Source organism: Culex pipiens, chromosome 3 (assembly GCF_016801865.2).
Source record: "Culex pipiens pallens isolate TS chromosome 3, TS_CPP_V2, whole genome shotgun sequence".
Taxonomy (NCBI): Eukaryota; Metazoa; Arthropoda; class Insecta; order Diptera; family Culicidae; genus Culex; species Culex pipiens.
The window spans coordinates 131,966,168-131,990,720 of NC_068939.1; the positions used below are offsets into that span (position 1 = coordinate 131,966,168).

The window sequence follows — 24,553 nt, forward strand, 5'->3', positions numbered from 1 at the left end:
GAGAAAAATCATGCAAAAACATGATATGGTCCGTCACAGCAAGCTCTGTGACAAAAACGCAGTATAAAAGCAGGCCCGTCGTCACGGTGGATAACGTCCCGGTGGAGCCCTCAGCAACCTCCAGCAACAACAACCTGCACACGATCAACAAAAGTTTAATTTGCAGCTTCGAAAACTTCTTCCCGTTGGAATCGAAGGGTAGTGAAGCATCCCGCGTTCCCGATGCCGTACGATGTGTCAATCATTCCGTACGCCCCTGAGGATTCGCCGTTGCTCGACCCGACCGAGTCAGTCCGTTGGTGATCGCGTTCGCAGCTGGTGTGTGGTCTTCTGCGGCAAAGGTCCAGTAGGATCACGACATCATTTTACAATTTGTAGCACTAATTTTCTTCACCGATAATGAAAGAAATCGTGGAAAACACCTTGAAAATCTGGAAATACTCCGCACCTCTTGAAATTTTGTTATCGTAATTATTGACAACTTGACAGAAAATGTAAAAAGTCGTTGGTCTGTTTTAATTGCAGAACGCCCCCATAAAAAAAATCCGACGATTCGCATAACTAAGTCGGGTCTAGTCGGGTGGTTTCGGCCGATTTGTTGGCGAACGAATCGGCCAACCGGGCAACAGACTTCTGTGTAATCAACCGATTTTTTACCGATTTAGTCTGTGAATAAAATAAAATCTGACTCAACCCAATTTAATCGATCTATTCGTAGGGCGACTAAAAATCTTACTCCTGACGCATCCCGACTAAATAGGCTAACTGGTTGGTTGTTTTCGATTACCCGATTTCGAAGGGTGTTTCGTTAGATCGAGAACTGTCAAATCGATATCACAAATTTAAGCTTAATTTTAGGACCCAATCTAGGACCCAATCGAGAAAATCGAGGTTTGTTTCAACGCATTTTTTTTTGTTGATTGAATTCAACAAAAAAATTGTTGATTCAAACCTCGTACAGGCTGATTCTACAAAACATCCCAAGTAACCATTCGGCACTAAAACAAATCATTAACCAGCAACATATTGGCACTCCATTGCTAATCAACCATTAAACAGCACATGTTAATGCGAAACAGCATTTATGAAGCTGCACTGAAAATGCTGATATATGGCTGATTAGGTGCCGCAGCTAGCAACACTGTCATGAAATTTCAATAAACTGGCAACACGATTACTATTTCCTGTGATGAGTGAAAGAGAGAGCACATCGAGCAAAACAAACCGATTGAGATTCTCGCTCACTCATCGGAAGAATAACCAGAGAAGCAGCAAAATGCTGGTTTAATTCTGTAAAAAATCAACGTAAGTACGAAACGAGATTAAAACACCCCATTTTTATTAAAAAGAACATTTATATATTTTTAGGAAATGAGGAAAGATCAAGCCGAAAAGCCGTTCGGCCCATCCCATAACATTGGCGCGATGGCGTTTTCAAGGCTGGTACTCGAAAAAAAAACACGTTTAACCAAAAACAACACCCACGAAGTGCACGGGATGAACGACCGTGCTAAAAACATAAGACCTGATAATTAGGTTCAAGATTCTATCTCTGGTTTTTGGAGTCAAATGAACATGCACAGCAAACGTTTCCCGTACAGGCAGGAGGGCAAGGGCTCAGGAACCAACACCGACGACGACTTCTAACATCTGGCATCAAATCTCAAGCAGTGCAACTTCGATCAAAAAAAGCATCTCTCTCGGTAAGCTGTATGTCGGTAATATAATATAGATGTAAACAAATCTAAAATAGGACGAAAGTGAGTGGGGAAGGAAAAGAAGAGAGAGAGAAATATTTTTTTTCCTCTCTCAAATTTTTGACATTTTTCGCAGGGTTGGGTAGAGACAGTAGAGGCCAGCACTTAATCAGCCGAGTAAAGTCCAAACTCGGCCATTGTTCAGCACTGAAGTAGCTGTTAGTGCTGTTCTCAACGCTGATCAGCTTTTACTCGCAGCTATAAATGCGCATTAAATGCTGAACAGTGACACTGTTTTAGTGCTGGATGTTTACTTGGGGGATGTTTCTGCGTGAACACTTCGTGCTCAAACTCAACCCACTTCGAAGAATCATCACTACCGTAAACTTTTCGCAGTAGGCCTGGCCGCTACAACTTTTGCGATGTTGCTTGCAGCGGTTCCCCAAGATTTTACAGCCGCCGGTGGTTCCCTTTTGCACTACCAGACGTGAAGTACGCACCCCTTTTCCGCTTTTAGCTACTCAAAGTACGTAATGTACTGGTTTGCATTGATGAGTAGAGGACTGTTAACCTGACAAAGGAATGGTTTAGTTTCGCGGGTCAAATTTCTAGAACAGCGTACAATACTCACTGCTGTAGTCCTATCGAAAGTCGATCGATCCCGTCCAGACTCCGAAAAGCCCTCACGCAAAAGTCGAAATTGCGTTCATCTCTGCGTTTGATGGGTGTTGATTAGAGTAGTCAGGTTGTCGCTACTATAACCCTTGGTGCGATTGGATGGGGTCCGCTAGCTCCCCTGCCACTCGTACGTGACACATCACACGATCCAAGGAAGCCTTGATCAGCCGAGTCAGTTTGTCCGGAAATCCGTTCTCGTGCATAATCTGCCATAGCTGTTCGCGGTCGACTGTATCGTATACGCTGCCTTGAAATCGATGAAGATGTGATGTGTGGGCACGTTGTACTCACGGCATTTCTCGAGTATCTACCGGAGCGAGAAAATTTGGTCCGTGGTGGCCCGACATCAGTAAACCCCGCTTGATAGGGGCCCACGAACCTCCGTGCTTTCGGTGTCAGTAGACGGCAGAGGATCTGGGTGAGGATTTTATAGGCCGCGTTGATAAGCGTGATACCGCGGTAGTTGCCGCAGTCCAGCTTATCGCCCTTTTTGTAGATGGGACACACGACACCATCCATCCATTCATCTGGAAGTTTCTCCTCCCCCCAGATCTTAGAAATCACCAAGTGGATCGCCCTCGCCAACTGCTCTCCTCCATATTTGAAGAGCTCCCCGGGTAACCGATCTTTACCGGTGGCCCTGTTGTTCTTCAGCTGCCTGATCTCCTTCTTCACCGTCTCCAGATCAGGTGCCGGGAACTGTTGGTCAGCAGCGGGCGGTCCAAGTTGCCGTTGAGGTGCTCGTTGAAGAACTGCTGCCACCTGTCCAACACCTCCCCTAAAAATCTAAAAACCGAGTCAGTTTGTACGGAAATCCGTTCAACCGTGAAGATGTGTTGTGTGTTTTGAAAAATTTTAATGAGTAATAAAGTTAAGGACTATGATATTCACGTGCAGCGAACCAAACCACAACATCGCAATTACAGTAGAGAGTGCAATTATTTTTTTATTAAACTGGTCCAGTACACACACATCCTGCCATGAACTCCCATCGCCGCCACAGTGCGTTAATTAACTTAAATTTAACGCTACTACAATCCAGTCAGCGTGAATTCTTTCCGCTCCACAAACGACAACCCGCGCCAACTTGTCAAACACTTGTTTGCCCATCACTGCGTGTGGAGTCTATGATTTGATGCTCGTCTCAGCGCATCCTGGCCCAAACGGGTGGCCGCGCGGAGGCAGAAAGATGTGACTGTTTAATTGAAAAAGTTTCCATTCAAGAAGAGTCTCGTCGGTCGTGTGGGACTGACGATTGGACTCATGCTGGGAGGGCGCGCGGGCGCGCTCTTTTGCGTATCTATTTTAATTCGGTTCACACTGTTTCTGCATTTGGCTGTTTATTGCGCGCGGATGGTATATCTTAATTCCTCACCGATATAAGTTTTTTTTTTGCGTCACGTTATGGTAGTTTGTTTATGTGTGTGTGCTGCTGCTGCTGCTTATGGGAAACATTATTAATAATAATAAAGTGATGATTGCAGGCAAAGTTAAGCTTGCCGCAAACTTTTGTAATAAAACTTTCAAGATTGACGAGAATAATAAGCCGCTTCGTTTTTCATCATTTACCATCCGAACGAACCCACGAAGCTTGCGGGCGCGCGCGCATTGTGTGGCGTCTTTCTCAAGAGTGTATGATTTGGAATTAATGAGCCCTCCACTGAATTTATATTACACACGCTGTTTACTTCGTTTTTTTTCACTCTGTTGATCGTCTTGATGCTCTTTTTTTTTTGTCTACAAGTGCAATAATGTTTTGTTGTTTGTTTGTCCCCCTCCCCCCTTCCTCTCGCGAAGGGGAGGACCCTTAAAATTAAATTACTTCACACCACCGCAGCCCATTGTGTCTAAAACTCGCGCCGATGATACTTATCCGGGTCAAAGTATGAGGTAACGACGACGCGGTCGCTGAACTTGCGCCCCGTAAGCGCCTGCTGGGCCTTCTGGCAGTCTACGATCGAGTTGAACTCGACAAAGACCTTGCCGCAGCCGGGCACGTCGACGCCCTCGATGGGGCGGGGGATCTCGACGCTGCGCACGACGCCGTACTTGTTGCACTCCTCCTTGATGTCCTCCAGGATGTCCTCGTACTCTTCCTCGTCCTTGAGCTCGTCGGGCGTGACCATGTTAAGCAGGCAGAGCACCTCGGTGGGGGGACCGGAAGAGCCGACCAGCGAGAGGCCAGGAACCTGTGAGAAAAGATTTTTGGAAATTTAACCATGAGATGCAGTGATTTGGTTACTCCGTATTTAAAGGCGAACTTCATCGAATTTACGGCGTTTTCTAATCTTGTAAATTTCAATTTCATTTCATCAATTTTCCTCGACCAGTGCTCAGTGGTCCAGATCGCAAAATTAAGTGGAAAATTAATTTTCAAAAAAAATGTGAAGTTTTTGGTGTCTTCAGCAGAGTTGTTGCAAATGGAAAGATGCAACTTTTGGTTTAAAATTAGGTAGTTTACGATTAGGGTGATTTTGAAAATCTAACTTTTCAGGATTATTTTTGAGATGTTTTTCGTCTTCTAAAAAATTGTTTGGCTTGCCAATCCAAGCAACTTTGTCGAATTCGCAATTCGCAATTTTCAGTGTAAGAACGGGCCTTGACCGATCTTATGCACTAGGTTCCCGACGAACACGCACTGCCCTTACACCTACATCTCACCCTTGCTCTGAGTCAGTACGAGCAACACGCTAGAACACGCTTTGAGTGTTCGTGCCAGGCATGCACACCTTCTTTTCCGGTTACGCATTTTAACTCGGCCGGGGGTGGTACATTACGTAGGGTTTGATGTAAGTATAAGCGCCTAACCATTTAAAGTGTGCCTATCAACTTTCATTAAAGCAAAAACTGTTTTATTTTAGTTTGAATTCAAAAACTAGTTGTTATTTTACTGTGTATTGTTTTCTCCTGAAATATTCCCTAATGTTAAGTCGTGTTTATCTGTTGATATTTCTTATGTCGCGGTGTTTTGTTACAATTTTCTGGACCTAAGCATTTCATAAAAATTTAGCAAAAGTACAATAGTAGTATTTGTGTTATTCCTTCAATCATTCCATAAATTGAGTAAGGGCTCGAACCTCACTTGTTAGAAAACAATAGACAGTAAAGGAGAATATACTTTATAAAGAAGCAATAGTAAGAGAATCATAATTGTGTGTTAAAAATTAAAAAAAGAATAAGCTTGATGTAGTAGATGTAGAAATAGGCAATAGTTAATAAATAGAGATAACAAACAAGCTTAGATTATTGTTATGATGGGCAAGATAAAAAATTATTTAAATGAATAAATAAAGAAGTAAATCAACAAAGAATAGGCAAATGATAATTAGACTTGGTATTACTAGTACATTAGGGGAAAAGAAAGAAAACACACAGTTTGTTAAAGCAGCATTATTTGGAAAAAAAAGAGTGACAAGCATTGAGAGATACGAGAACCAAGAGTTAATAAAATCAAAACCAAATGGTAAACAGAAGAATTAGTGGTGAAGTACGAATCAGTAGAGCAAAATAAAAATAGGAGATAGATGGTAGCTGAGAAAGATGAGAAGAGAAACCCCGTTGGGCGATGTTTCGGGTACATCCACAGCAGTTGACTCAACATACTGCGAATCAAAACAATACCGTCTACAATCACAAATTACTTCCCTTTCCCACATTGTTGCGCCCCTTTCTTTTAGCCGTCTCGACTCTGACCCGCGGTGGTCAAAGGTTTACGATCCGTTTCCACAGGCCACCAGCTAGGTCATCATGAAAACCAAGCCAACGTGGAGGTAAGAAAATAGGACACTCGCAAGGAACCAGAGCTATACTGTTCTGATCAAGATAATTCGGATGATCTAACAGAACTACGGATGTAGTTAGTTACGCTCCTTCCAGGATGTTCCTTACGTGGACGTCAACCGAAGAGCACGCAACAAGGTCAGTGCCATTGCATGCTCTTAGGTATCAATCCTTGGCCTGCAATCCAAGCAACTTTGTCGAAGACACCAAAATTTTATCTCGTAATCTACGCCTTCTACGACCAAATTTATAGAAAGCATGTGAGCAAACCTTCAAAAATCAGTTTTTCGAACGTGGCAATTCAAGGTTGAGTTTTAGAGAAAAGTGATATTCGGGGCACTTTTTGAGCTCTAAAAAACAAACCTTTTATTTTTTTTGACAGGTCAATTTGGACTTAACGTGAAGACTTCCATCATTGTCATGATTTTTCGTTCAAAGATATAAATTTTGCGTCGCTTTCAATATTTTGACAAAATTCCTTCAACAAGTTGTTTAGAATAGTGCCCTACACATCGTCGCCGTCGTGCTAACTTGTCGTACGTGCATTTTGGGCCAAATTGAGTTAAGAACGCCATTTTGTGCAGCTCACAATGCCACATCTTTTGACCTTCACAGATCCCCAAAATTCGATTTCAATCCTAAGATATTCAATGAAAACCAAAAAAGCTCCAAAATTTTTTGTCACTTTTCATATGAAAGTAGTTTCAATCTTGTCGTGCTATCTTGTCACTCCCTGAAAATTGATGTAAGTGCGACAAAGGCCAAAGGGATTTCAGGTCAGGATGCGTTTGACGCACGTAAAAGCTAGACTACCGTAAATATTTGTAATTATAACTCGGGACTCCGGCAACCAACTTCAACCAAACTTCGGGACAATGAACAGAATGGTCAGCCAAACAAAACGTGTTTGTTATTGTTTACATTGCGTGGTTTCGTTTTTGTTTATTCGTCAAAATGGCGGGTGCGACATGATAGCACGACGACGTCGACATGCTGATTCCTTTTGGTAACGATTATCCCATTTCTTGTAAAGTTATGGAAATCGTCAATAATCAATGATTGCCAACTAGGACGTCAATGACTGTGCCACAAAATTATATATATTTTAAAGCACATTTGATTTAGATCAAAAATTCTTTTAGTAGCTTCAAGAAGGCAACAACCCGCACATGCTGATTCCTTTTGGTGCTGAAATTCGTTAAATTGAATTTAATACAGAATATTTTATAGTGATGATCAACTTTCTTCGAAAATGATCAACGGCTTCAACTTAAGGGTCAAAAGTTACAGCCAGTTTAAGGTAAAAAGGATGCAAATTTTAAACATAAATATCTCGAAAAGGAGCAGGCCAAATTTTAAGCGCCGCGTTGCATTCGAAAGAGTAGACCCAGCACTACAAACGCTGAAAAAATCCCAGGGTTGTTTTTTCTTTAAACTCGAGATATCTTCATTTGAAAAAGTCTAATTTTCAAGGGAAAAGTGTATGGGACCACCTTAACGAAATTCGAAAATTGTCCAATTATATGTTTTTCCATGTAATTTTTCCCGCTGAATCAGAATTTTTGGTCATACTTTGGGCTTCCATGTAAAACCATCATTTAATCATTAAAAAAACGCGCGAAATGTCATAACCCGATTTTTTTCGTATAAGTGTCCGTGCTTCTGGGCGTGTTCGAGTACGTGCACCTGGCCGTGTAGGTGCTTTTTCCTGGCCATTCCCGTGGCCGTGTCTTTGCCGTGCTCCTGACCGTGTTTGTGTCCATGCGGAACGGAACAATCGGAATAAAATTATAATTTTAAATGCTAAGTCCTGATACGACACCTGTTTGCTTCATTTGGTTTGTTAACCTTTGAGGTTAAGTTCCGAATTTGTCTCCTTTAATGAACAAGAAAATCGAACCAAAATTACTCAAAGTTCATTTTGTGAGCGACTTTGACTGATTGACAGCTATAGAGGAGAAAAGCAACTCGCGACAAAATTTTGAGGCTAGGAATTTTGACAGGTATGATTTCCATAAAGTATTCGCCTCCTTTTCTCTCCCACATAAAAACTGGGGACGAGGTATCTGTCAAACTAGGCCAAACTGTTAAAGTCACTCACAAAATGAACTTTGAGTGACTTGAGTTCATTTCTGACGTCACAATTTTCTCCTCTATAGAGGAAAAAAGCAACTAGCGACAATATTTTGAGGCTAGGAATTTTGACAGGTATGATTTTCATAAAGTATTCGCCTCCTTTTCTCTCCCACATAAAAACTGGGGACAAGGTAGCTGTCAAACTAGGCCAAACTGTTAAAGTCACTCACAAAATGAACTTTGAGTGATTTGAGTTCATTTCTGACGTCACGATTTTCTCCTCTATAGAGCAGAAAATCGTGACGTCAGAAATGAACTCAAATCACTCAAAGTTCGTTTTGTGAGTGGCCTAGTTTGACAGCTACATTGTCCCCAGTTTTTCTGTGGGAGAGAAAAGGAGGCGAATACTTTATGAAAATCATACCTGTCAAAAATCCTAGCCTCAAAATTTTGTCGCGAGTTGCTTTTCTCCTCTATTATTGCCCTTGTGCTTGTCCGTGCTTCTGGCCGTAGGTGCCTGTTCCTGGTCGTTCCTGTGGCCGTGCTCTAGGCCGTGTCCTTGTCCGGACTTCTGACCGTGTTCGTGTCCGTGCCTCTGGCCGTTTTCGTGTCCCTGTCCGTGCTTCTGGCCGTGTCCCTGTTCCTTGCCATTCCCGTGACCGTGTCCTTGTCGTGCTCCCGACCGTGTTTGTGTCCATGCGAAACGGAACAACCGGAACAAAATTTAATTTTAAATGCAAAGTCCCGGAACTGACACCTGTCAAAAAAGTTCCTTTGGTTTGTTTACCTTTGAGGTTAAGTTCCGAGCTTTTCTCCTTTATTCCCAGGTTAAGGGGTTACAAACATGTAAATCGGCAAAAATGTCAAGGGTTGGTAAAAGCACACAATTAAACTTATTTCAATTCTGTTTTCATGGCATAAATGTATACATTTTCAACCATTATCAAAAAAATTGAAAACATTTGGTTGTACCATTGCCGAGATATAGCCATTCCAAGTTAACAGTTCGAATCCCGCGGCGGGCGCTCTCTTAAATTCTATATGGGTCATTCCAGGTCAACTGAGTACACTTTTGGACTCGACCTTCACCGATTTGGACCAAACTTGGAGGGAACGTTTATCTATCGATAGTTAACAGAAATCCCAAGTTTGGTGCTGATTGGACCATCCCTCTATTTTTGGCACCGCCCTCTTTTTTGGCGATTTTCTAAAAAACTTTTTTTTCTTTTAATCATAACTTTGCAACTATTTGAGCAAAAGACTTTCTACTGGTTGCATTTTATAGAAAATTGTCCAAGGAATTCGATAAAAGTAAAATTTTAACCCTTGAATAAAAATTCAGTTTTGACCATTTGCTTATATTTTTATTTGTTTTATTTTATCACCATCGTGTTCCCTGGACAATTTTACATAATAATCAATGTAGACTTCAAACTAAAATGAACTATTGGCGAGATACAGTGATTTTACTGAAAAAAGTTTGAAAAAAAAGTTTTTTAGAAAATCGCCAAAAAACCCTCTTTTGCCAAAAATAGAGGGATGGTCCAATCAGCACCAAACTTGGGATTTCTGTTAACTATCGATAGATAAACGTTCCCTCCAAGTTTGGTCCAAATCGGTGAAGGTCGAGTCCAAAAGTGTACTCAGTTGACCTGGAATGACCCATGTGTAAATATATCCGGCGCCGTCGCTTCGTGCCGTACTCAAACATTTAGGAGCCCAGGGCGGCGAAGTCCTTGTAGTTAAAAGGAAGACATCAGTGGTTGGTACTAGCAAATGTGGCGGACAGCTATAAAGTCAACTTCGTTCTTACATGACTATCCATAGGCCGAAGATGAATAACTGACGAGAATAAGCATATTTTCTCTAGATCTTCAGTAATTGTAGCAATTTATTTGCCAAGTTCAAATCAATAAAAGAAGATTTCTGATAAGGTTGTTTTGAAATCCTGCCAGAACATTGTTTATTACATTCAGCTTTCCACGCATTTGATTTACCAAAAACTTGTATTATTTATGGACAGCAAGGTAGTCTAAAGTGTTGTAAATATCTGATCGTAGATAAACCGCAGTAAAAGAAACGGCATGAAATTCTACATCCACACGTAAATTCTTCACGGCGCTCCACAGAATTGGAATGGACTGGGCGTTCATCTGCTTAAAATCGAAAAATATTATGAGAGAATCGTTATAAGATTGATTAAAATGTCTATGAACGCAATAGCATGACGGAGCATTCAGCTGCGATAGTGCCCTTGAAAAGGAAGAGCAGGCCTTGGATAACATGTTTGTTTTTAAAGAATGTTAATTTCAGAAAGGCCATGTGATTAAAAAGAGCAAAAGAAAATTACGTTCTTGCATAGATCTTATGTCTCCAGAAAATTCAAAGACAAATCCAATCTGGTAAGATATGCTATATATCCATGGTAATGAAGAAAACAATATCAATACCTGCCAAACCAGTTGCAGTATCAGCGGCAGATGCAGGTCTTTTTTTCTTGCTTACCCATGATTGTTAGTTCTACGTTACGCTGGTCAAACGTACGAAAGCAAAAGGGCCAAAAGAACAAGTGAGCGATTCGGCACCGATCGCGTGTGCGCGGTAGAGGAACAGCGTTTTGCTCAACCACGAGAATGCCTGGTAACAGATCATCCGAAACATACAGTATAGATGGGATGAGCCTGGGTTATCTGAGCATTGAAGTCCGTAATAGAGAAGCATCAATCACTAATGACGAGAAAAACTTGACAAAGAGCTTTGTTACGTGTCTCCTTTAGAAAGTTCGCGCTGGTGTTCCGCGGATTTATTGATTTTAGCCCCCATGCGACATGCAAATCGCAGCAAGCGCATAAGGCAACTTGTTATTCAACGTCGAAACAGCCATTTCGTCTGACATTAGCTGTTCCGTTTGCGAAGTGTTCGATTTTGCTCTTACTGGATCAATTTAAATCGCAATGTCGGTGGTTCTTTCTGATTTTCTGCGTGGTCGAATTGTCAGAGTAAACAAGTCTTTTGATGCCAGTGGTTACAGCTAGAAGTGTTTTAAAACCACCGATGTTCGTATCTTTGTTGAACAACAGGATTAGTGGTCTGAGCGGATGCTAGAAGTTTGGAGACCCACTATCGCGGCAATCTGTTAGAGCTGATCCCCGAATAACCATTGTCAAGGTAGCTGTGGTTGAACAACAGGAACAACGAAACTAGCCGTCCGATTTTGCTCTTGAAAAGAACAAGTAGGCCTAGCATAGATAAAAGATATTTCGATGCCGACAGTGCAAATTATTGCAACAAAAACGTTACTTAATCCACCTTAAGGTGGTTGGTGCCTTCCTCGCATTCATGTTGTATTTACAAATTAATTTAAGAGTTTTTTTTATTTTTTTTCATTGATTTTACTTGAACAGCAATTTTTCTTTTTTTTACCAACTCTCCAATATAAAGGAGAAAATTCTCATGAGTTATATATTTCAGTAAAAAGTTTGTGTAAATCTTTGTCGAGACAAAATGATGTATTCAACAACATAATTAATACAGATTTTTTTTTCCAGAAGAGACGCAGACACTGCTTAAGCAATGTGGCAACCGGGCGATACGCATGCAAGGGGGTGTGGCTGCCAATCGACCGCGTGTTCAGACCAAAATCCCTACGCATGCTGCGCGACCCTCGCGCGTAAGCAAAAAGATCCGGCCTTTGAGGTTATGCAAAAATCACCCTTTTTGTAGCTACAAAAAAACTTTTTCTTGGCATAACTTTAAAAGTACTTCACTAAACAGAATAAAATTTAATAGGGACTTAGGGGACCCCAAAACGAACAGAATAAGGCGGATCCGGCCAAAATCCGTTCAGCCAGTTCTGAGATAATCGTGTGGAAAAAAAATCATGTCTACACACATCCCCACAGACATTTGTTCAGAATTTGATTCTGAGTCGATAGGTATACGTGAAGGTATATCTAGGAGTCGTATTTAAGAAGTTCATTTTCCGAGTGATTTTATTGCCTTGCCTCAGTGAGGTGAGGAAGGCAAAAAGCGATCTTTAAGAAAGAACAGTGATGTCTAAACACAAGGAACTGGCAGGGAAATTGTAACAAACGCGCTTCAAAATCGGCATCGTAGCCGGAGCGTGGAAAAATCTATGCTTCGGCTATTGAAATTCTGTATCAATACTGATGTAGCTGAAGCCAGCAGGTTTTTACAATATTCGGGGAAATGATTGTCTTGTAGACACAAACAAAACGAGTTTGAACCCCTTAATAATTAACATTTGAAGTCCGTATTAGAGCAGACCAATGCGGACACAACAAAAGATACATTTTCGGTTGGATGCAATGTCCGCGAATGCAATCAAAACCTACCTGAATCTGCACCGGCGCCACGGCGGCCACGTTGGCGTTCTTCGCTCCCACACTGGCCCGTTGTACGATTAGTTTCTTGTCGCCGAGCTGCATACCGTTGAGGCCAGCAATTGCCTTTTGAATTAAAGAAACAAAATTATCAGTGATTTCTGCGACAGATCTTCGCTGCGCTCAGTTCCGCATTACCTGATCTGTGATACTGTACTCGACGTACTCGGCAAAGGCGTAACCCTTGCTAAGCCCGGTGGCGGCATCCTTGACCAGATTGAACGCCTTCAGCTGACCGAACGACAGCAGCAGTTCCTTGACCTGTTGGCGGGAAGAAATTGGGCAAGATCACGGAAAGAGAGAGAAAAGGTTTAGAATTAGTTAACCGTTCGATTCTTCCAAGAGTGTGATGACCTTTCCTAAGACGAGACCCTAACACCTAAGAAGACCTTCGTGCACATTTCGACCTGCTCTTGCCACCTAGTCCAAGTGGTCTGGAAACGTCCCACGCTTGACGTGACCAAACCACCCCAGCCAGGGATCAATACTTACCGCCGAAGTGTGCCCCGTTTTGCCCTACCCTGGAAGTCCCTGAACTGAAATCATCCTAACATTCCTAACTAACTGCGAGATTCCCCACCCTAGAAAAAGAAGGCAAGTCAGGCGCGCGCGGGCTGCAAAGAGAATTCATGTAGGTGTGTTTTCCAGAGTTTGTTTGGAACTTGCCTTTGCTCGCTCTTCCGCCAGACTTCTCAATTGGGGGTTCAACTTGTTTTCTTTGATCTAATGAAAAACTTTGCCCAACCACAAAACTAGAAGGTTAGCGCCACAACCGAAAAAAAATCAGATTGTTCTTGCTTTGTTAAACTGTGGGTGTATGTTTCAAGCTGTTGCACAACAACAGAGGAGGTGTGTTGTGGCTAAACGAGTGTGGTAGTGCCTCGAGACCAGGCCGGCCGCCCAAACCGACCCCGGAAGCATCTACACAGTCGTGGGAACATGAAAAAACGAAAAAAAGAAGAAAAAAGAAGGTGGATCAGTAACGAGCTGAAAGATTTTTTTTATTTTTTTGTAAATGTTATTTTTTGCTGAAAAACGAGAAGGTCCTGCAAAAAAAACCCCAAATTTTTGTATCGCGAAACTGAAAGAGACAGAGAGAGAAAATCCTCCTCGTTTTGTACGGCTAGAAAGTGGGTGCTGAAAGGAACGGATACAAAATGTCCTGCAAATAAAATTGACCTGGAAAGGTGGGGCAAAAGGGCTAAAATTGGAACTGATTGCTGAAAAACGCATTTGCTAGAAATAAACGGTCTTTCTGGCGGGAAAACCTGCGGTATTTGCGCTGTAAAAGCTGTAAAAAAACGGGAAGACAAAGTTTGGGTTTCGTGCAACGGATTCTTGAAGGGATAGCTCGTATTTCAAATTTTGCTATTGCTGGAATCAAGTTCAAAACTCGTAAAGCCAATACACATTTTATCCCAAGGTTTGTCCAATCCATAACTATTCTATAACTGTCAAAAATCCGATTGGTACATAAATGTTAAATTTGATTAAGAAGTCCGTTCGTGGTCTGGACAATGTTCTTAGTGAGAAGTTACGGATTAAATTGTAAAATCATCAAAAAAAAAAATCTCAAAATCATTTTTCACTTGTGGACAAATTTTTTAATTTTTATTAAAAAAATTGAAGAATGTTGACCTCGAAAAAAAGCAATCTCTTGGAAAATTACAAAATTTACAACCTTCTGCAGCAACGTTTTTCTGCATTGATACCGCATCATAAAAATAAGTTCCCTTGTTTTAATTCAGAAACTGTTATATGTCATTTTTGTGATTTTGTGTAAGTTATTAATGGTAAACTTGGCATTTTTGTTCATAAATTTACACTATGTGTATTGAATTAAATCTAATCTAGCTTATTTTGATTGATTTAATAAGTGTGTTGAATATTTTTCTACATTAATACCCTTGTGAGGAGAGGTTCAATTTTATCTCCATCCGCATTGACTATTTCCTATTTCTGATTTTCTGTTCTTCTTTTGCTCTTCACTTCCATGTCTCTTTCATGTCCTTGTCTTCACTGACATACTATCTTTTAATTTTTCATGTTGTCTTTCTTAATATTTTTATTTTTTTTTCACTCTCACTACTAGTCTTTGTGAGGGGATGCTGAGCTCGATTTGCTCTCCATCCGCATTGACCTTTTCTCATCTATGATTTCTCCTTTTTATTAATAGTTAAAATCAAAGCCGAGAATCGGGGGTGGAATAGTATGCTGTAATGACGGAGACTTGATGTGGATGGTGGACAAACCAGAACTACATCACAAGGGGAAAAAAGTTTAATAATTGTACAATTCTGAAGAATTTTTCAATTTCTAAATCTCTGTCAGTTTCCAGCTGCCTGCCGCACCATTTTAGGTTCCTATCAGGGAAGTAGGCCTCGCACCATTTTTTCTCTTCACCTAAGGGCACTGTGAGCGATTTTGCTTGTTCGCGTCTAAACACCCCCTTTCGGGCCTTCACACGGCAGTCATTAAAAATAATCCCTTTAAGTCTAGCTAGACTGTAATCTGGCATCGTTGGTCTAGACTGTAATTCTAGGCGATTACCACATAGGTAATCTTTGTGGCCTTGTTGGTTATCACATCAAATCAAATTAATAACTTTCTGCCATTAAATTCTCTTCTATGTAGTTTTTCTGCTTATTAAATTTCTGTGATTTAATTTTCTGCTCATTATTTTTCTGTTTTTGAAATTTTAGCCTTTAAATTTGCTGCTATTTGATTTTTCTGCTCAAATAACAGCAAATGTTCAAATATTTTCCATTTAACTTTTTCTACTAATCAACTTTCTGCCATTCAATTTTCTACCATTTAATTTTCGACCATTTATTTTTTCTGCTGAATAACTTTCTGCCATTTGATTTTCTGCTTTGTAAGATTTCTGCTGATTAATTTTCTGTTATTTAATTTTTCTGCTCTTTATTTATCTGCCTTTTAAAGTTATGGCTTGTTAATTTTCTGTCATTTAATTTTGCTGCTCTTTATTTTTCTACCTTTTGAAATTTTTGCCTTTTAGTATTCTGCCATTTGTTTTCTGCTCATCAACTTTATTGCATTTATTTTTTTATAATCATTATTTGCAACTTTGTAATTTTTCTGATGAACAACTGTCTGCCAGTTATGTTTTCTTCTCTTAAAATAGATACCGTTGTTTACTCATTTTTAGTAAGACAACGGTTTTTAGAACTGCTGTTTAACTTGATTACTACTTGAGTTGTTATTCATCTGCGTTCATGTTAACAAACCAAATAAATCTGCACATTAATTTACTGCCATTTAACTATTTTGCTATCAATTATTCTGCCATTCACATATTTTCCATTAAACTTGTTGTGCTGATTAACTTTCTGCCATTCGGTTTTCTACGAATTAATTTTCAGCCGTTTATTTTATCTGCTTCGTTGTTTTTTTTTCTGACTTTCTGTTATTTTTTTCCGCTCTTTATTATTTGCTTTTTGAAATTATTGTTTGTCAATTTTCTGTCATTTAATGTTCTGCTCATCAACCTTCTGCCATATGATTTTCCACGATTTTTTTTTTCTACGAATAACTTTCTGCCATTTAATAGTCTGCTTTGTTATTTTTGAAGTGCGATCTTTGACCAACTAATTTTTCTGCTGAATAACTTTCTGCCATTTTATGTTCTGCTTTGTAATATTTCTGCCTGTGTGGATCAATCGGACCGCGCACTGGACTCACAATCCAGAGGTCGCCGGTTCGAATCCCGAGGCGGACGCAAAAAAATCTAAGTGTTAATATAGGTATTCGGTGCCCTCTCCCCGTGCCATACCTTCACACTTAGGAGACCCGGGAGGCGGAGTCTTGTCGCAAAAAGAACGATACACGCCTGTGGATCCGTTGACGAAACCGCAAGGTTTAAGAGGGCCACATTATAAGGTGTTACGTCGATTCCGTTTTTTCCAATATTTCTGCTGATTAACTTTCCCTGATTCGCAATTCGCAATTCGCAATTTTCAGTGTAAGAACGGGCCTTGACCGATCTTATGCACCAGGTTCCCGACGAACACGCACTGCCCTTACACCTACATCTCACCCTTGCTCTGAGTCAGTACGAGCAGCACGCTAGAACACGCTTTGAGTGTTCGTGCCAGGCATGCACACCTTCTTTTCCGGTTACGCATTTTAACTCGGCCGGGGGTGGTACATTACGTAGGGTTTGATGTAAGTATAAGCGCCTAACCATTTATAGTGTGCCTATCAATTTTCATTAAAGCAAAAACTGTTTTATTTTTAGTTTGAATTCAAAAACTAGTTGTTATTTTACTGTGTATTGTTTTCTCCTGAAATCTTCCCTAGTGTTGAGTCGTGTTTATCTGTTGCTATTTCTTTTGTCGCGGTATTTTGTTACAATTTTTGGTCCTAAGCATGTTTTAAAAGTTTACCAAAAATACAATAGTAATATTTGTGTTAATCCTTTAACCATTCCATAAATTGAGTAAGGGCTCAAACCTCACTTGTTTGAAAAAAGGGTGAAGATAAAGACAGTAACAGAGAATTTATTTTATAAAAATCAAGAATCAATAGTAAGAGAATGATGAGCGTATTTTAAAGAATAAAAATGAGAAGCTGTATTAGATGTAAAATTAAACAATAGTTAATGAATAGAGATACAAAACAAGCTTAGATTATAGTAATGATAATTTATAGGAATAAAGAATTATTCAAATAAATAAATTCGCGATAAAATCAAAAAAGATTAGGCAAATGATAAATAGACTTGATATTACTAGTACATTAAGGAAAAGTATATTTTTAAGGAGAAAAAAAAAACAAAACAATGTTTGTTACAGCAGTATCAATTGGTAAAAAAGAGTGGAAAAGCTTTGAGAGATAAGAGAATCAAAAGTTAGTAAAACAAAAATCAAATTATGGATATTAAACAGAAGAATCATTGAAAAATTGTGAATCCGTAGAGCAAAATAAAAATAGGAGATAGGTGGTAGCTGAGAATGAAGAGAAGAGAAACCCCGTTGTGCGATGTTTCAGGTACATCCACAGCAGTTGACTCAACATACTGCGAATCAAAACAATACCGTCTACAATCACAAATTACTTCCCTTTCCCACATTGTCGCGCCCCTTTCTTTTAGCCGTCTCGACTCTGACCCGCGGTGGTCAAAGGTTTACGATCCGTTTCCACAGGCCACCAGCTAGGTCATCATGAAAACCAAGCCAACGTGGAGGTAAGAAAATAGGACACTCGCAAGGAACCAGAGCTATACTGTTCTGATCAAGATAATTCGGATGATCTAACAGAACTACGGATGTAGTTAGTTGCGCTCCTTCCAGGATGTTCCTTACGTGGACGTCAACCGAAGAGCACGCAACAGGGTCAGTGCCATTGCATGCTCTTAGGTATCAATCCTTGGCCTGCGATTAACTTTCCCTGATGTAATTTTTCTGCTTTTTAATTTTCTGTAATTGATTTTTTCTGCTCATCAACTTTCTGTCATCTCTACGAAATAATGTTCAGCCATTTAATTTGCTGCTTTGTAATTTTTTTTGCTGATTAACTCTCTGCCATTAATATTTTCTGCTGATCAACTTTTTGGCGTTTACTTTCTGCTTCGTAATATTTCTGCTTATTACTTTCTGTTAATCAATTGTTCTGCTCTTTATTTTACTGCCTTTTGAAATTATGGCTTTTCAATTTTCTGGCATTAAAATTTTTCTGCCCAATAACTTGCTGTCATATTATGTCCTACAACATATTTTTTTGCTGAATAACTATCTACCAGCTAAGGGGAGCGGCCGTGGTTGACTGGTTACGATGTTCGCTTTGTGAGCGAATGGTTCTGGGTTCGATTCCCATCTGCTCCCAATGAGAAAGTTAAGAACACATAAATTTGAAATGATGAATATGAACGAAAAATCAAAGTCACTCGAGGCGGGGTTCGATCCTCCGTCCTTTGGATTGGTAAGCAAAAATGCTAACCACTAGGCCATGACGACTTGATGAGTTTGGACTGGAATTAAGAATACTGTTACAGAGAGCGAGTTGTGGCGCTATAACCACGGCAAAAAGTGTCCAGGACATTCGTGGAAATACAATGTCCCATCCCAGAGGGTCCCGGAGTACCAAACCTTCTTAGCATGGTGCTCCCAACGAATACAACCAAAATCTCGGAGCGTATGGTGGTGTGTCCCCACGCTTCTTCCTCCCCTGTCGATTCAGAATTGTGTTGTTGTTAGAACACTCAGTGCTCAAGCTCAACCCAATTACGAGTCGTCTCTGCGATACGGCTTTACGCAGTAGGCCTGGCCGCTTTAACGCTTGTGATGTTTCAATGCATTCCGATGCAATGGCGCACTACAAATGTTAATAAATGACAAGAAGAGTGCTAGGCGTCATCTAACCTAAGGCACTCTCCTGGATCTCTTTGAAAGATTGGCTGCGCTAGGGTCTGATTAGATTAGATTAGATTAGAATAACTATCTACCAGTTAAATTACTGTTATGTATTTTTTCTGCTGATCAAATTTAATTTTCGGCCAATTTATTTTCTGCTTTGTTTGTTTTCTGTGATAACTTCTGTCATTTTATTTTCGGCTCTTTATTTTTCTGCCTTTTCAAAATTTTCTGCCATTACATTTTTTCTGCTCATCAACTTTCTGCCATTAAATGTGTCTGCTGAAAAACTTCGGGCATTTAATATTCTGCTCTTTATTTTTCTGCCTTTTGAAATTTTAGCTTCTTAATTTTTTGCCCATTAAATTAGTCTGCTGAATAAAATTCTGACATTTAATTTTCTGCTTTGCAATTTTTCTGCTGATCAACTCAAGGATCAACTTACTGCCATACGAATTTATACCATTGAATTTTCTGCTTTATAAATCTTGTGATAACTTTCTGTCATTATATGTTCTGCCCTTTATATTCCTGCCTTTTAATTTTTTGGCTTTAAAATTTTCTGCCATTAAATTTTATTCTGCTCATCAACTTTCTGCCACATGATTTTGTACCATTTACTTTTTCTGCTGAATAATTAAAATTGAAATTTGTTATTTAATTTTCTGCATTTTGAAATTTTGGCTTTTTAATTTACAGCCAGTTAATTTTTCGGCTTTCTGCTATTTAATTTTCTGGTTTGGAATTTTTCCGCTAGTAAACTTTCTGCAATTGAATTTGTCTGTTCTTTATTTTTTGCACTTGGTTTATTCGTCTTTTTTAATTTTCTGCTAATTAAACCTTTCTGCCATTTAAAATTCTGCTATAATGCCCCTTTTCTGCCATTTAGTTTCTTGCTGATTAAAATTTCTCACAAATCCGCAATAACTTTTTAAAAGAGCCGCAAACAAGTTTGCGAATTTAGCAAACTGTCAAACACCAAAAAGTGCGAGTTTGTTTGTTTGTAATAGTCTAATATCTTCTTTACAGCATAGTTCTAAAATAAGTGAGTGTTTGCGAAAGCAAAAAGATCCAGATTGTCAAACCGACGGATCTTTGAAAAATCCAACTGACGCAAAGTTCTGCGTCTTCGTTGGACAAAAGCTTAGGTAAAAATAATCCGTCGCACAAAGCCCTCACTAACGTTGTCGCCTTCAACAAAGCAGTTAAAAAAAAGTCAAAGTAGTTATGTCTCAGCCATAACCGGAATGGCGTAGACTACGTAAAGTTTTGATATGTGAACCATTTCTTAATTTTGATGAATTAGCTAGACACTTGAAATACATTAACGGAATAAGATCGTGAATGCGATCGGTAAATTCAGTCGGACCGTGTACGTACCGGTTGTTGAAACAGAATTTATATACGATTCGAATTGACTTTTACTAGAAAGAGATGGCAAATCTAATGCGAACAAAACCGCAGCTACCATGTAAACATACTTTGAATGTGTTGATAAATCTTTGACTAGACAACATCGAATGGAGGAAGGAAAGAGAAGAACGAAAAACGATTTTTTCGCGAACCGAGTGAATGTTTGGTAGCAGAATGAGGGGGAGGGCAGCCTCAGAAAGCTGTGCCATCCGTCACCCCCGAAGTAAATCGTGTCAATTCAATTAGAGGGAAGGAAGATATAAGCGTTTGACGGATGACGCAGTATTCCAGGGCCTTCGGCCCGGGTTTTTAGGAGTTGGGGGGCGAGAGCAGCCTCAGAAAGCTGTGCAGACCGTCGCCCCCGAAAACCAAAATTTGTTCCTGAAATTTAAACTGTAATTAGTCATTGCGCTGCCTCGCCCCGGGTGGGACGAGGGAACTCCGAAGAGTTGGAAAGTTTAACAACTAGAATATGGAAGTTTCACAACCACGGCTTGACCCACGAGAGGCAACTTTTCGGCGAGAAGGAGCAAGCGCGCGCCCCATCTTGTTGCTGCCTCGTCCCGGGTGGGACGATCCAAACGGTCCGGCCATCGAGAGGCAACTGGCTGACGGTGACGACGAGAAGGCGATGCGCACTTCTTTTGCAGTTCTGGTCCCTCTCTCTCCTGCTGCTGCTGCTCTGGGCTGAGCTTTCCTGCTGCTGCTGCCGGTCCGACGTCTGAGACGTGAATGATAGAATGGGCTGAGCGCGCGTTCTTATATATGATTCCGGTCTGCTACTTCCCCTCCTTTTTCGCGACCGACACTCGGTCGCGTTGCTCGGATGATTTTCCCCTCAAAATAGGTACTTGACATTCCCGTCCGTGAGTGGGAAGCGCTCATTTTGCTTGCAAAATCTCTGCTTTTTGAAAACATTTTAAAACATTCAATTGTTTCAATAGTAAAACTATTTTGCCAACAATGAAAGTTTTATAGCAAATTGCTGAATAATTTTCGAATCGAATGGAACCAAAATCGTGCCGATTTGATTTGAGGGAAGGAAGATATAAGCGATTGACGGATGACGCAATATTCCAGGGCCTTCGGCCCGGGTTTTTTGGAATGACACCCCAGTACCTTCGACAAAGACGTAAGTCTACGTCAAAAGCTTTCCTTCGGCAGATTCAACGTCGAAAAAAATGCGCACTTTGTTCGCAGATGCTGCAAATAAAAGAACGAAATTACGGACGAGCCCTGGAAAAAAATACGGAAACACAATCCAACTCCGCGCTCTGTTGCTTGTGGGCTTCTTTCATGCCGGCGTGTAATCTCTCTGGTGTTTGCCTAGAGTTCCTAAGAGAATAATCCCGCAAAACCAACCCAACCCACCTCTCAACCCTGCGTCGATTCCACTTACCTGGTCCTCGTTCAGATAGTTGGGCAGGCCGCCGATGAAGATCTTGTGGGGCGAATCCGGCACCACCGTGCTGATGACGCCGCTGAATTTCTCTGCAAAAGCAACACAAAATGCCGAGTTTTAGGACAAATCCAGGTTACGAGGGTTGAAGGAGATCTCACCTTGAACCGGTGCAACCGCCGAGTCGGTCATGCCCGGCATCGGCTGGTAATCGTGCGGTCGGCGTATCTTCAAACTCTGCCCTTTAAAGTTGATCCCGTCGAAAGCCATCGCCTGGGTGGTTTCGTCAATCGATCGGAACTCCAAGAAGGCAAAGTTCTTATCCAGGTTGATCTGACAGGCCAGCACCGGATTGCCGGCGGCCTGAGCCAACCCGGAAAGGTGCATCTGCTGGTTGAAGAACTCCATCATTTCCTCCTCCGTCACGCCGAACGGAATGTTGCCCACGTACAGTCGGCGCGCCTGGCGCGTGATGGTCGACCCCACGACCGGAACGGCCGCTTGCGGAGTGTCCGCCACGATGTTGGCCGGAATCTGTCCGGCGGCCTGCATGGCCTTGTACTGCAGGGGCGTAATGTGCTCGAACCCTGGCGGCGGAACATCCCAGTACAGCGACGGCTTCCTGCGGCGGGAACGGCCCTTCCGATAAGGTGACCGCGACCGGGACCGCCTCCGATCGCCCCGATCTCCACCCCCTCCCCCTCCACCACCTCCACCCCCGCCCCCACCACGGCTGCGACTCCTGCGTCGATCCCGCGATCTGGACCGCGAACGATGTCTTCGGCCACCACCGCCTCCTCCTCCTCCGCCGCCGCCCCCGCGATTGTCCCGATCTAAAGCACCGCCGGAAGGAAAACCTTCGCTTTAGTTAGCATCGACATATTGATTTTTTGCAAGCCACTTTCAAGCACTCAATCTAAAATCGCATTTACTCACCCATTTCGGCTCCGAACTCACACTATTCGTACCTCGCGAGGTAGCTCGTCTGCAGCGCTACAAAAGTGAACTATTTTCAGCGGTTAAACTCACTTTATTTGTCGGGAAATGCGAAAATTTTCCCCCGGGAAGCACTTTTTTTCTCTCGAAAGGATGATGCCGCGATGCGCCCCAAAATGAAGGATCGAGAAAAGTTTTGGTGACAGTTGGCAAAAGAGCGAGAGAAGCGAACGAAAAAGAAAAAGCAACGGCGGAGTGGTGAGTTTGGAGAAATGTCAGAGTGACGCGCGGGGTAGGAAAGCCAAGAAGGTAAAGGTGTTTACATTATAAGCATTAGCATTACCAAATGTTCGGAGTATCATAAATACTTTTTAAAACGCGCATGAAACGGTCGGTCAAGGAAAAGGGTCACGAAAAGCTTTTCCTTATGGTCAGCACGCAACTCCAAAGGAAAAAAATCAAGAAATCGTTCCCCCTCTCCTTTGTTCTGCTGTTCGTAAAGTCATTTCTTGATCCCTTTTCTTAGAAGGTGCGTGTTGGGCCTTAAGCGGTACGCAGCTGAAAAGGGATTTACTTTTTTGACTGTGACAGAAAATAACAAACTTAAAAATATTTTTTTAATTTGCAGTTCGAATACAGAGCGGATTCGTTAATTCAAATTTCGCTACTTCGAATGTCTGCTAATTCGAATGCTCGCTAATTGGAACGAATTCGAATTAAAAAGCACGAAACCAGTTGTCAAACTGATGTTGACGTTTCAACATCATTGTTCGACAATTACCTAACACGTGGTTTCAAGCTATTGACAGTTGTCATGACTGCAGTAATCCCAATTAGCGAAATCTTAATCGCTCATTCGAAAGCAGTTCCATTCGAATTAGCGAAATCTTGGAATTCCGAAGTATGTATGGAGAATTGGGTCCTAAAATGAAGCTTAGATTGCTGATTTTATTGTTTACAGCGATAAAGCTTATTTTTCTGAGTACAATGACCCTTTGTACGACCACAAAGAATTTAAAATGGTTTTTTAAATTAATTTTGAAAAATTAACCTCGCGGTCCTTCTTGACAGAAAAGCTCCTACTTGACAGCTCGTTCCAAGGGGACCATAGTTAATCCATCGAAAAAATGTTGTCTTGCCAAAAAAAATGTTTTGCATTAAAATGAAAAAAGTCATCAGAAATGGTTTTTAATCGTGTTTTTTACGGGTCTCCTACGAATGGCCGAATCTCAAAAGGCCGAATCCCGAAAGGCCGAATCAATCGAAAGGCAGAATTCTCATAAGGCCGAATCCCAAAAGGCCGAATGCTCAAAAGGCCGAATCCCATAAGGCAAACCGAGCCCGTAAAGGCGGAAACGCATTCCAAACTTCGTTTGGAATGCGTTTCCGCCTTTACGGGCTCGGTTTGCTTTTATTATTTTTATAAACCATAGTTATTCTGTAATTCTGTAATTTCGGAATACATTCGTCCGGCTTCAGCTGAAGATTCATGCTGTCCCATGTTGCATGTTCGAGTGTAGACCTACGGAAAACCTTGCCGCGAGGAGAGGTGAGTGAACCAGTACACGAGCCACCTACGACATAATTCCTCGGGCGGCCCAGGTCAACTCGAAGTTACTCCAGGCACCCCCAGTGCAGGACACATTGGGGGTAGAAAGCGGATAGAATAGGCAAAAGATCAAAGCAGGCCGCGAGGCATGCTTTTAAAGTGGTTTGTATCTGCAAAGGAATTTGTATTAACAAAAGGATCAAACATGAAAAGGCGATACTAATTAATACTTCCCTGCGACCTTGGAGGTC

At 41.2% G+C, this 24,553-nt stretch overlaps 1 protein-coding gene and 1 long non-coding RNA gene across 3 annotated transcripts; one reads left to right on the top strand and one right to left on the bottom strand.

Annotated features, from left to right (window-relative positions):
- The first annotated feature begins 875 nt into the window (after nucleotides 1-875).
- Nucleotides 876-4,175, top strand: LOC128093445 (uncharacterized). The gene is made up of 2 exons (XR_008212474.1): nucleotides 876-1,305; nucleotides 1,369-4,175. It is a non-coding gene; the product is annotated as an uncharacterized LOC128093445 (long non-coding RNA).
- On the bottom strand, nucleotides 3,296-22,946 carry LOC120420877 (splicing factor U2AF 50 kDa subunit-like). Of its 2 annotated transcripts, none has more exons than XM_039583998.2 (6): nucleotides 22,754-22,946; nucleotides 21,979-22,650; nucleotides 21,818-21,909; nucleotides 12,773-12,895; nucleotides 12,587-12,700; nucleotides 3,296-4,564 (listed from the first exon to the last, which is right to left on the bottom strand). In XM_039583998.2, the coding sequence occupies exons 1-6, from the start codon at nucleotides 22,755-22,757 to the stop codon at nucleotides 4,223-4,225; spliced, it is 1,347 nt and encodes a 448-aa protein (XP_039439932.1). In that variant the 5' UTR covers nucleotides 22,758-22,946; the 3' UTR covers nucleotides 3,296-4,222. The 2 variants fall into 2 exon arrangements, with proteins under 2 accessions (XP_039439932.1, XP_039439931.1); XM_039583997.2 differs by having other exon boundaries at nucleotides 21,979-22,674.
- Between the last annotated feature and the right edge of the window lie 1,607 nt (nucleotides 22,947-24,553).

Bases quoted from the DNA above. Each gene is read 5' to 3' on its own strand.
- LOC120420877 (XM_039583997.2), bottom strand. The intron at 21,910-21,978 runs GTGAGATCTCCT...TTGCTTTTGCAG, and splicing joins GGCGGTTGCACCGGTTCAAG to AGAAATTCAGCGGCGTCATC. The intron at 4,565-12,586 runs GTAGGTTTTGAT...CTTTTCTCACAG, and splicing joins TGGCGCCGGTGCAGATTCAG to GTTCCTGGCCTCTCGCTGGT.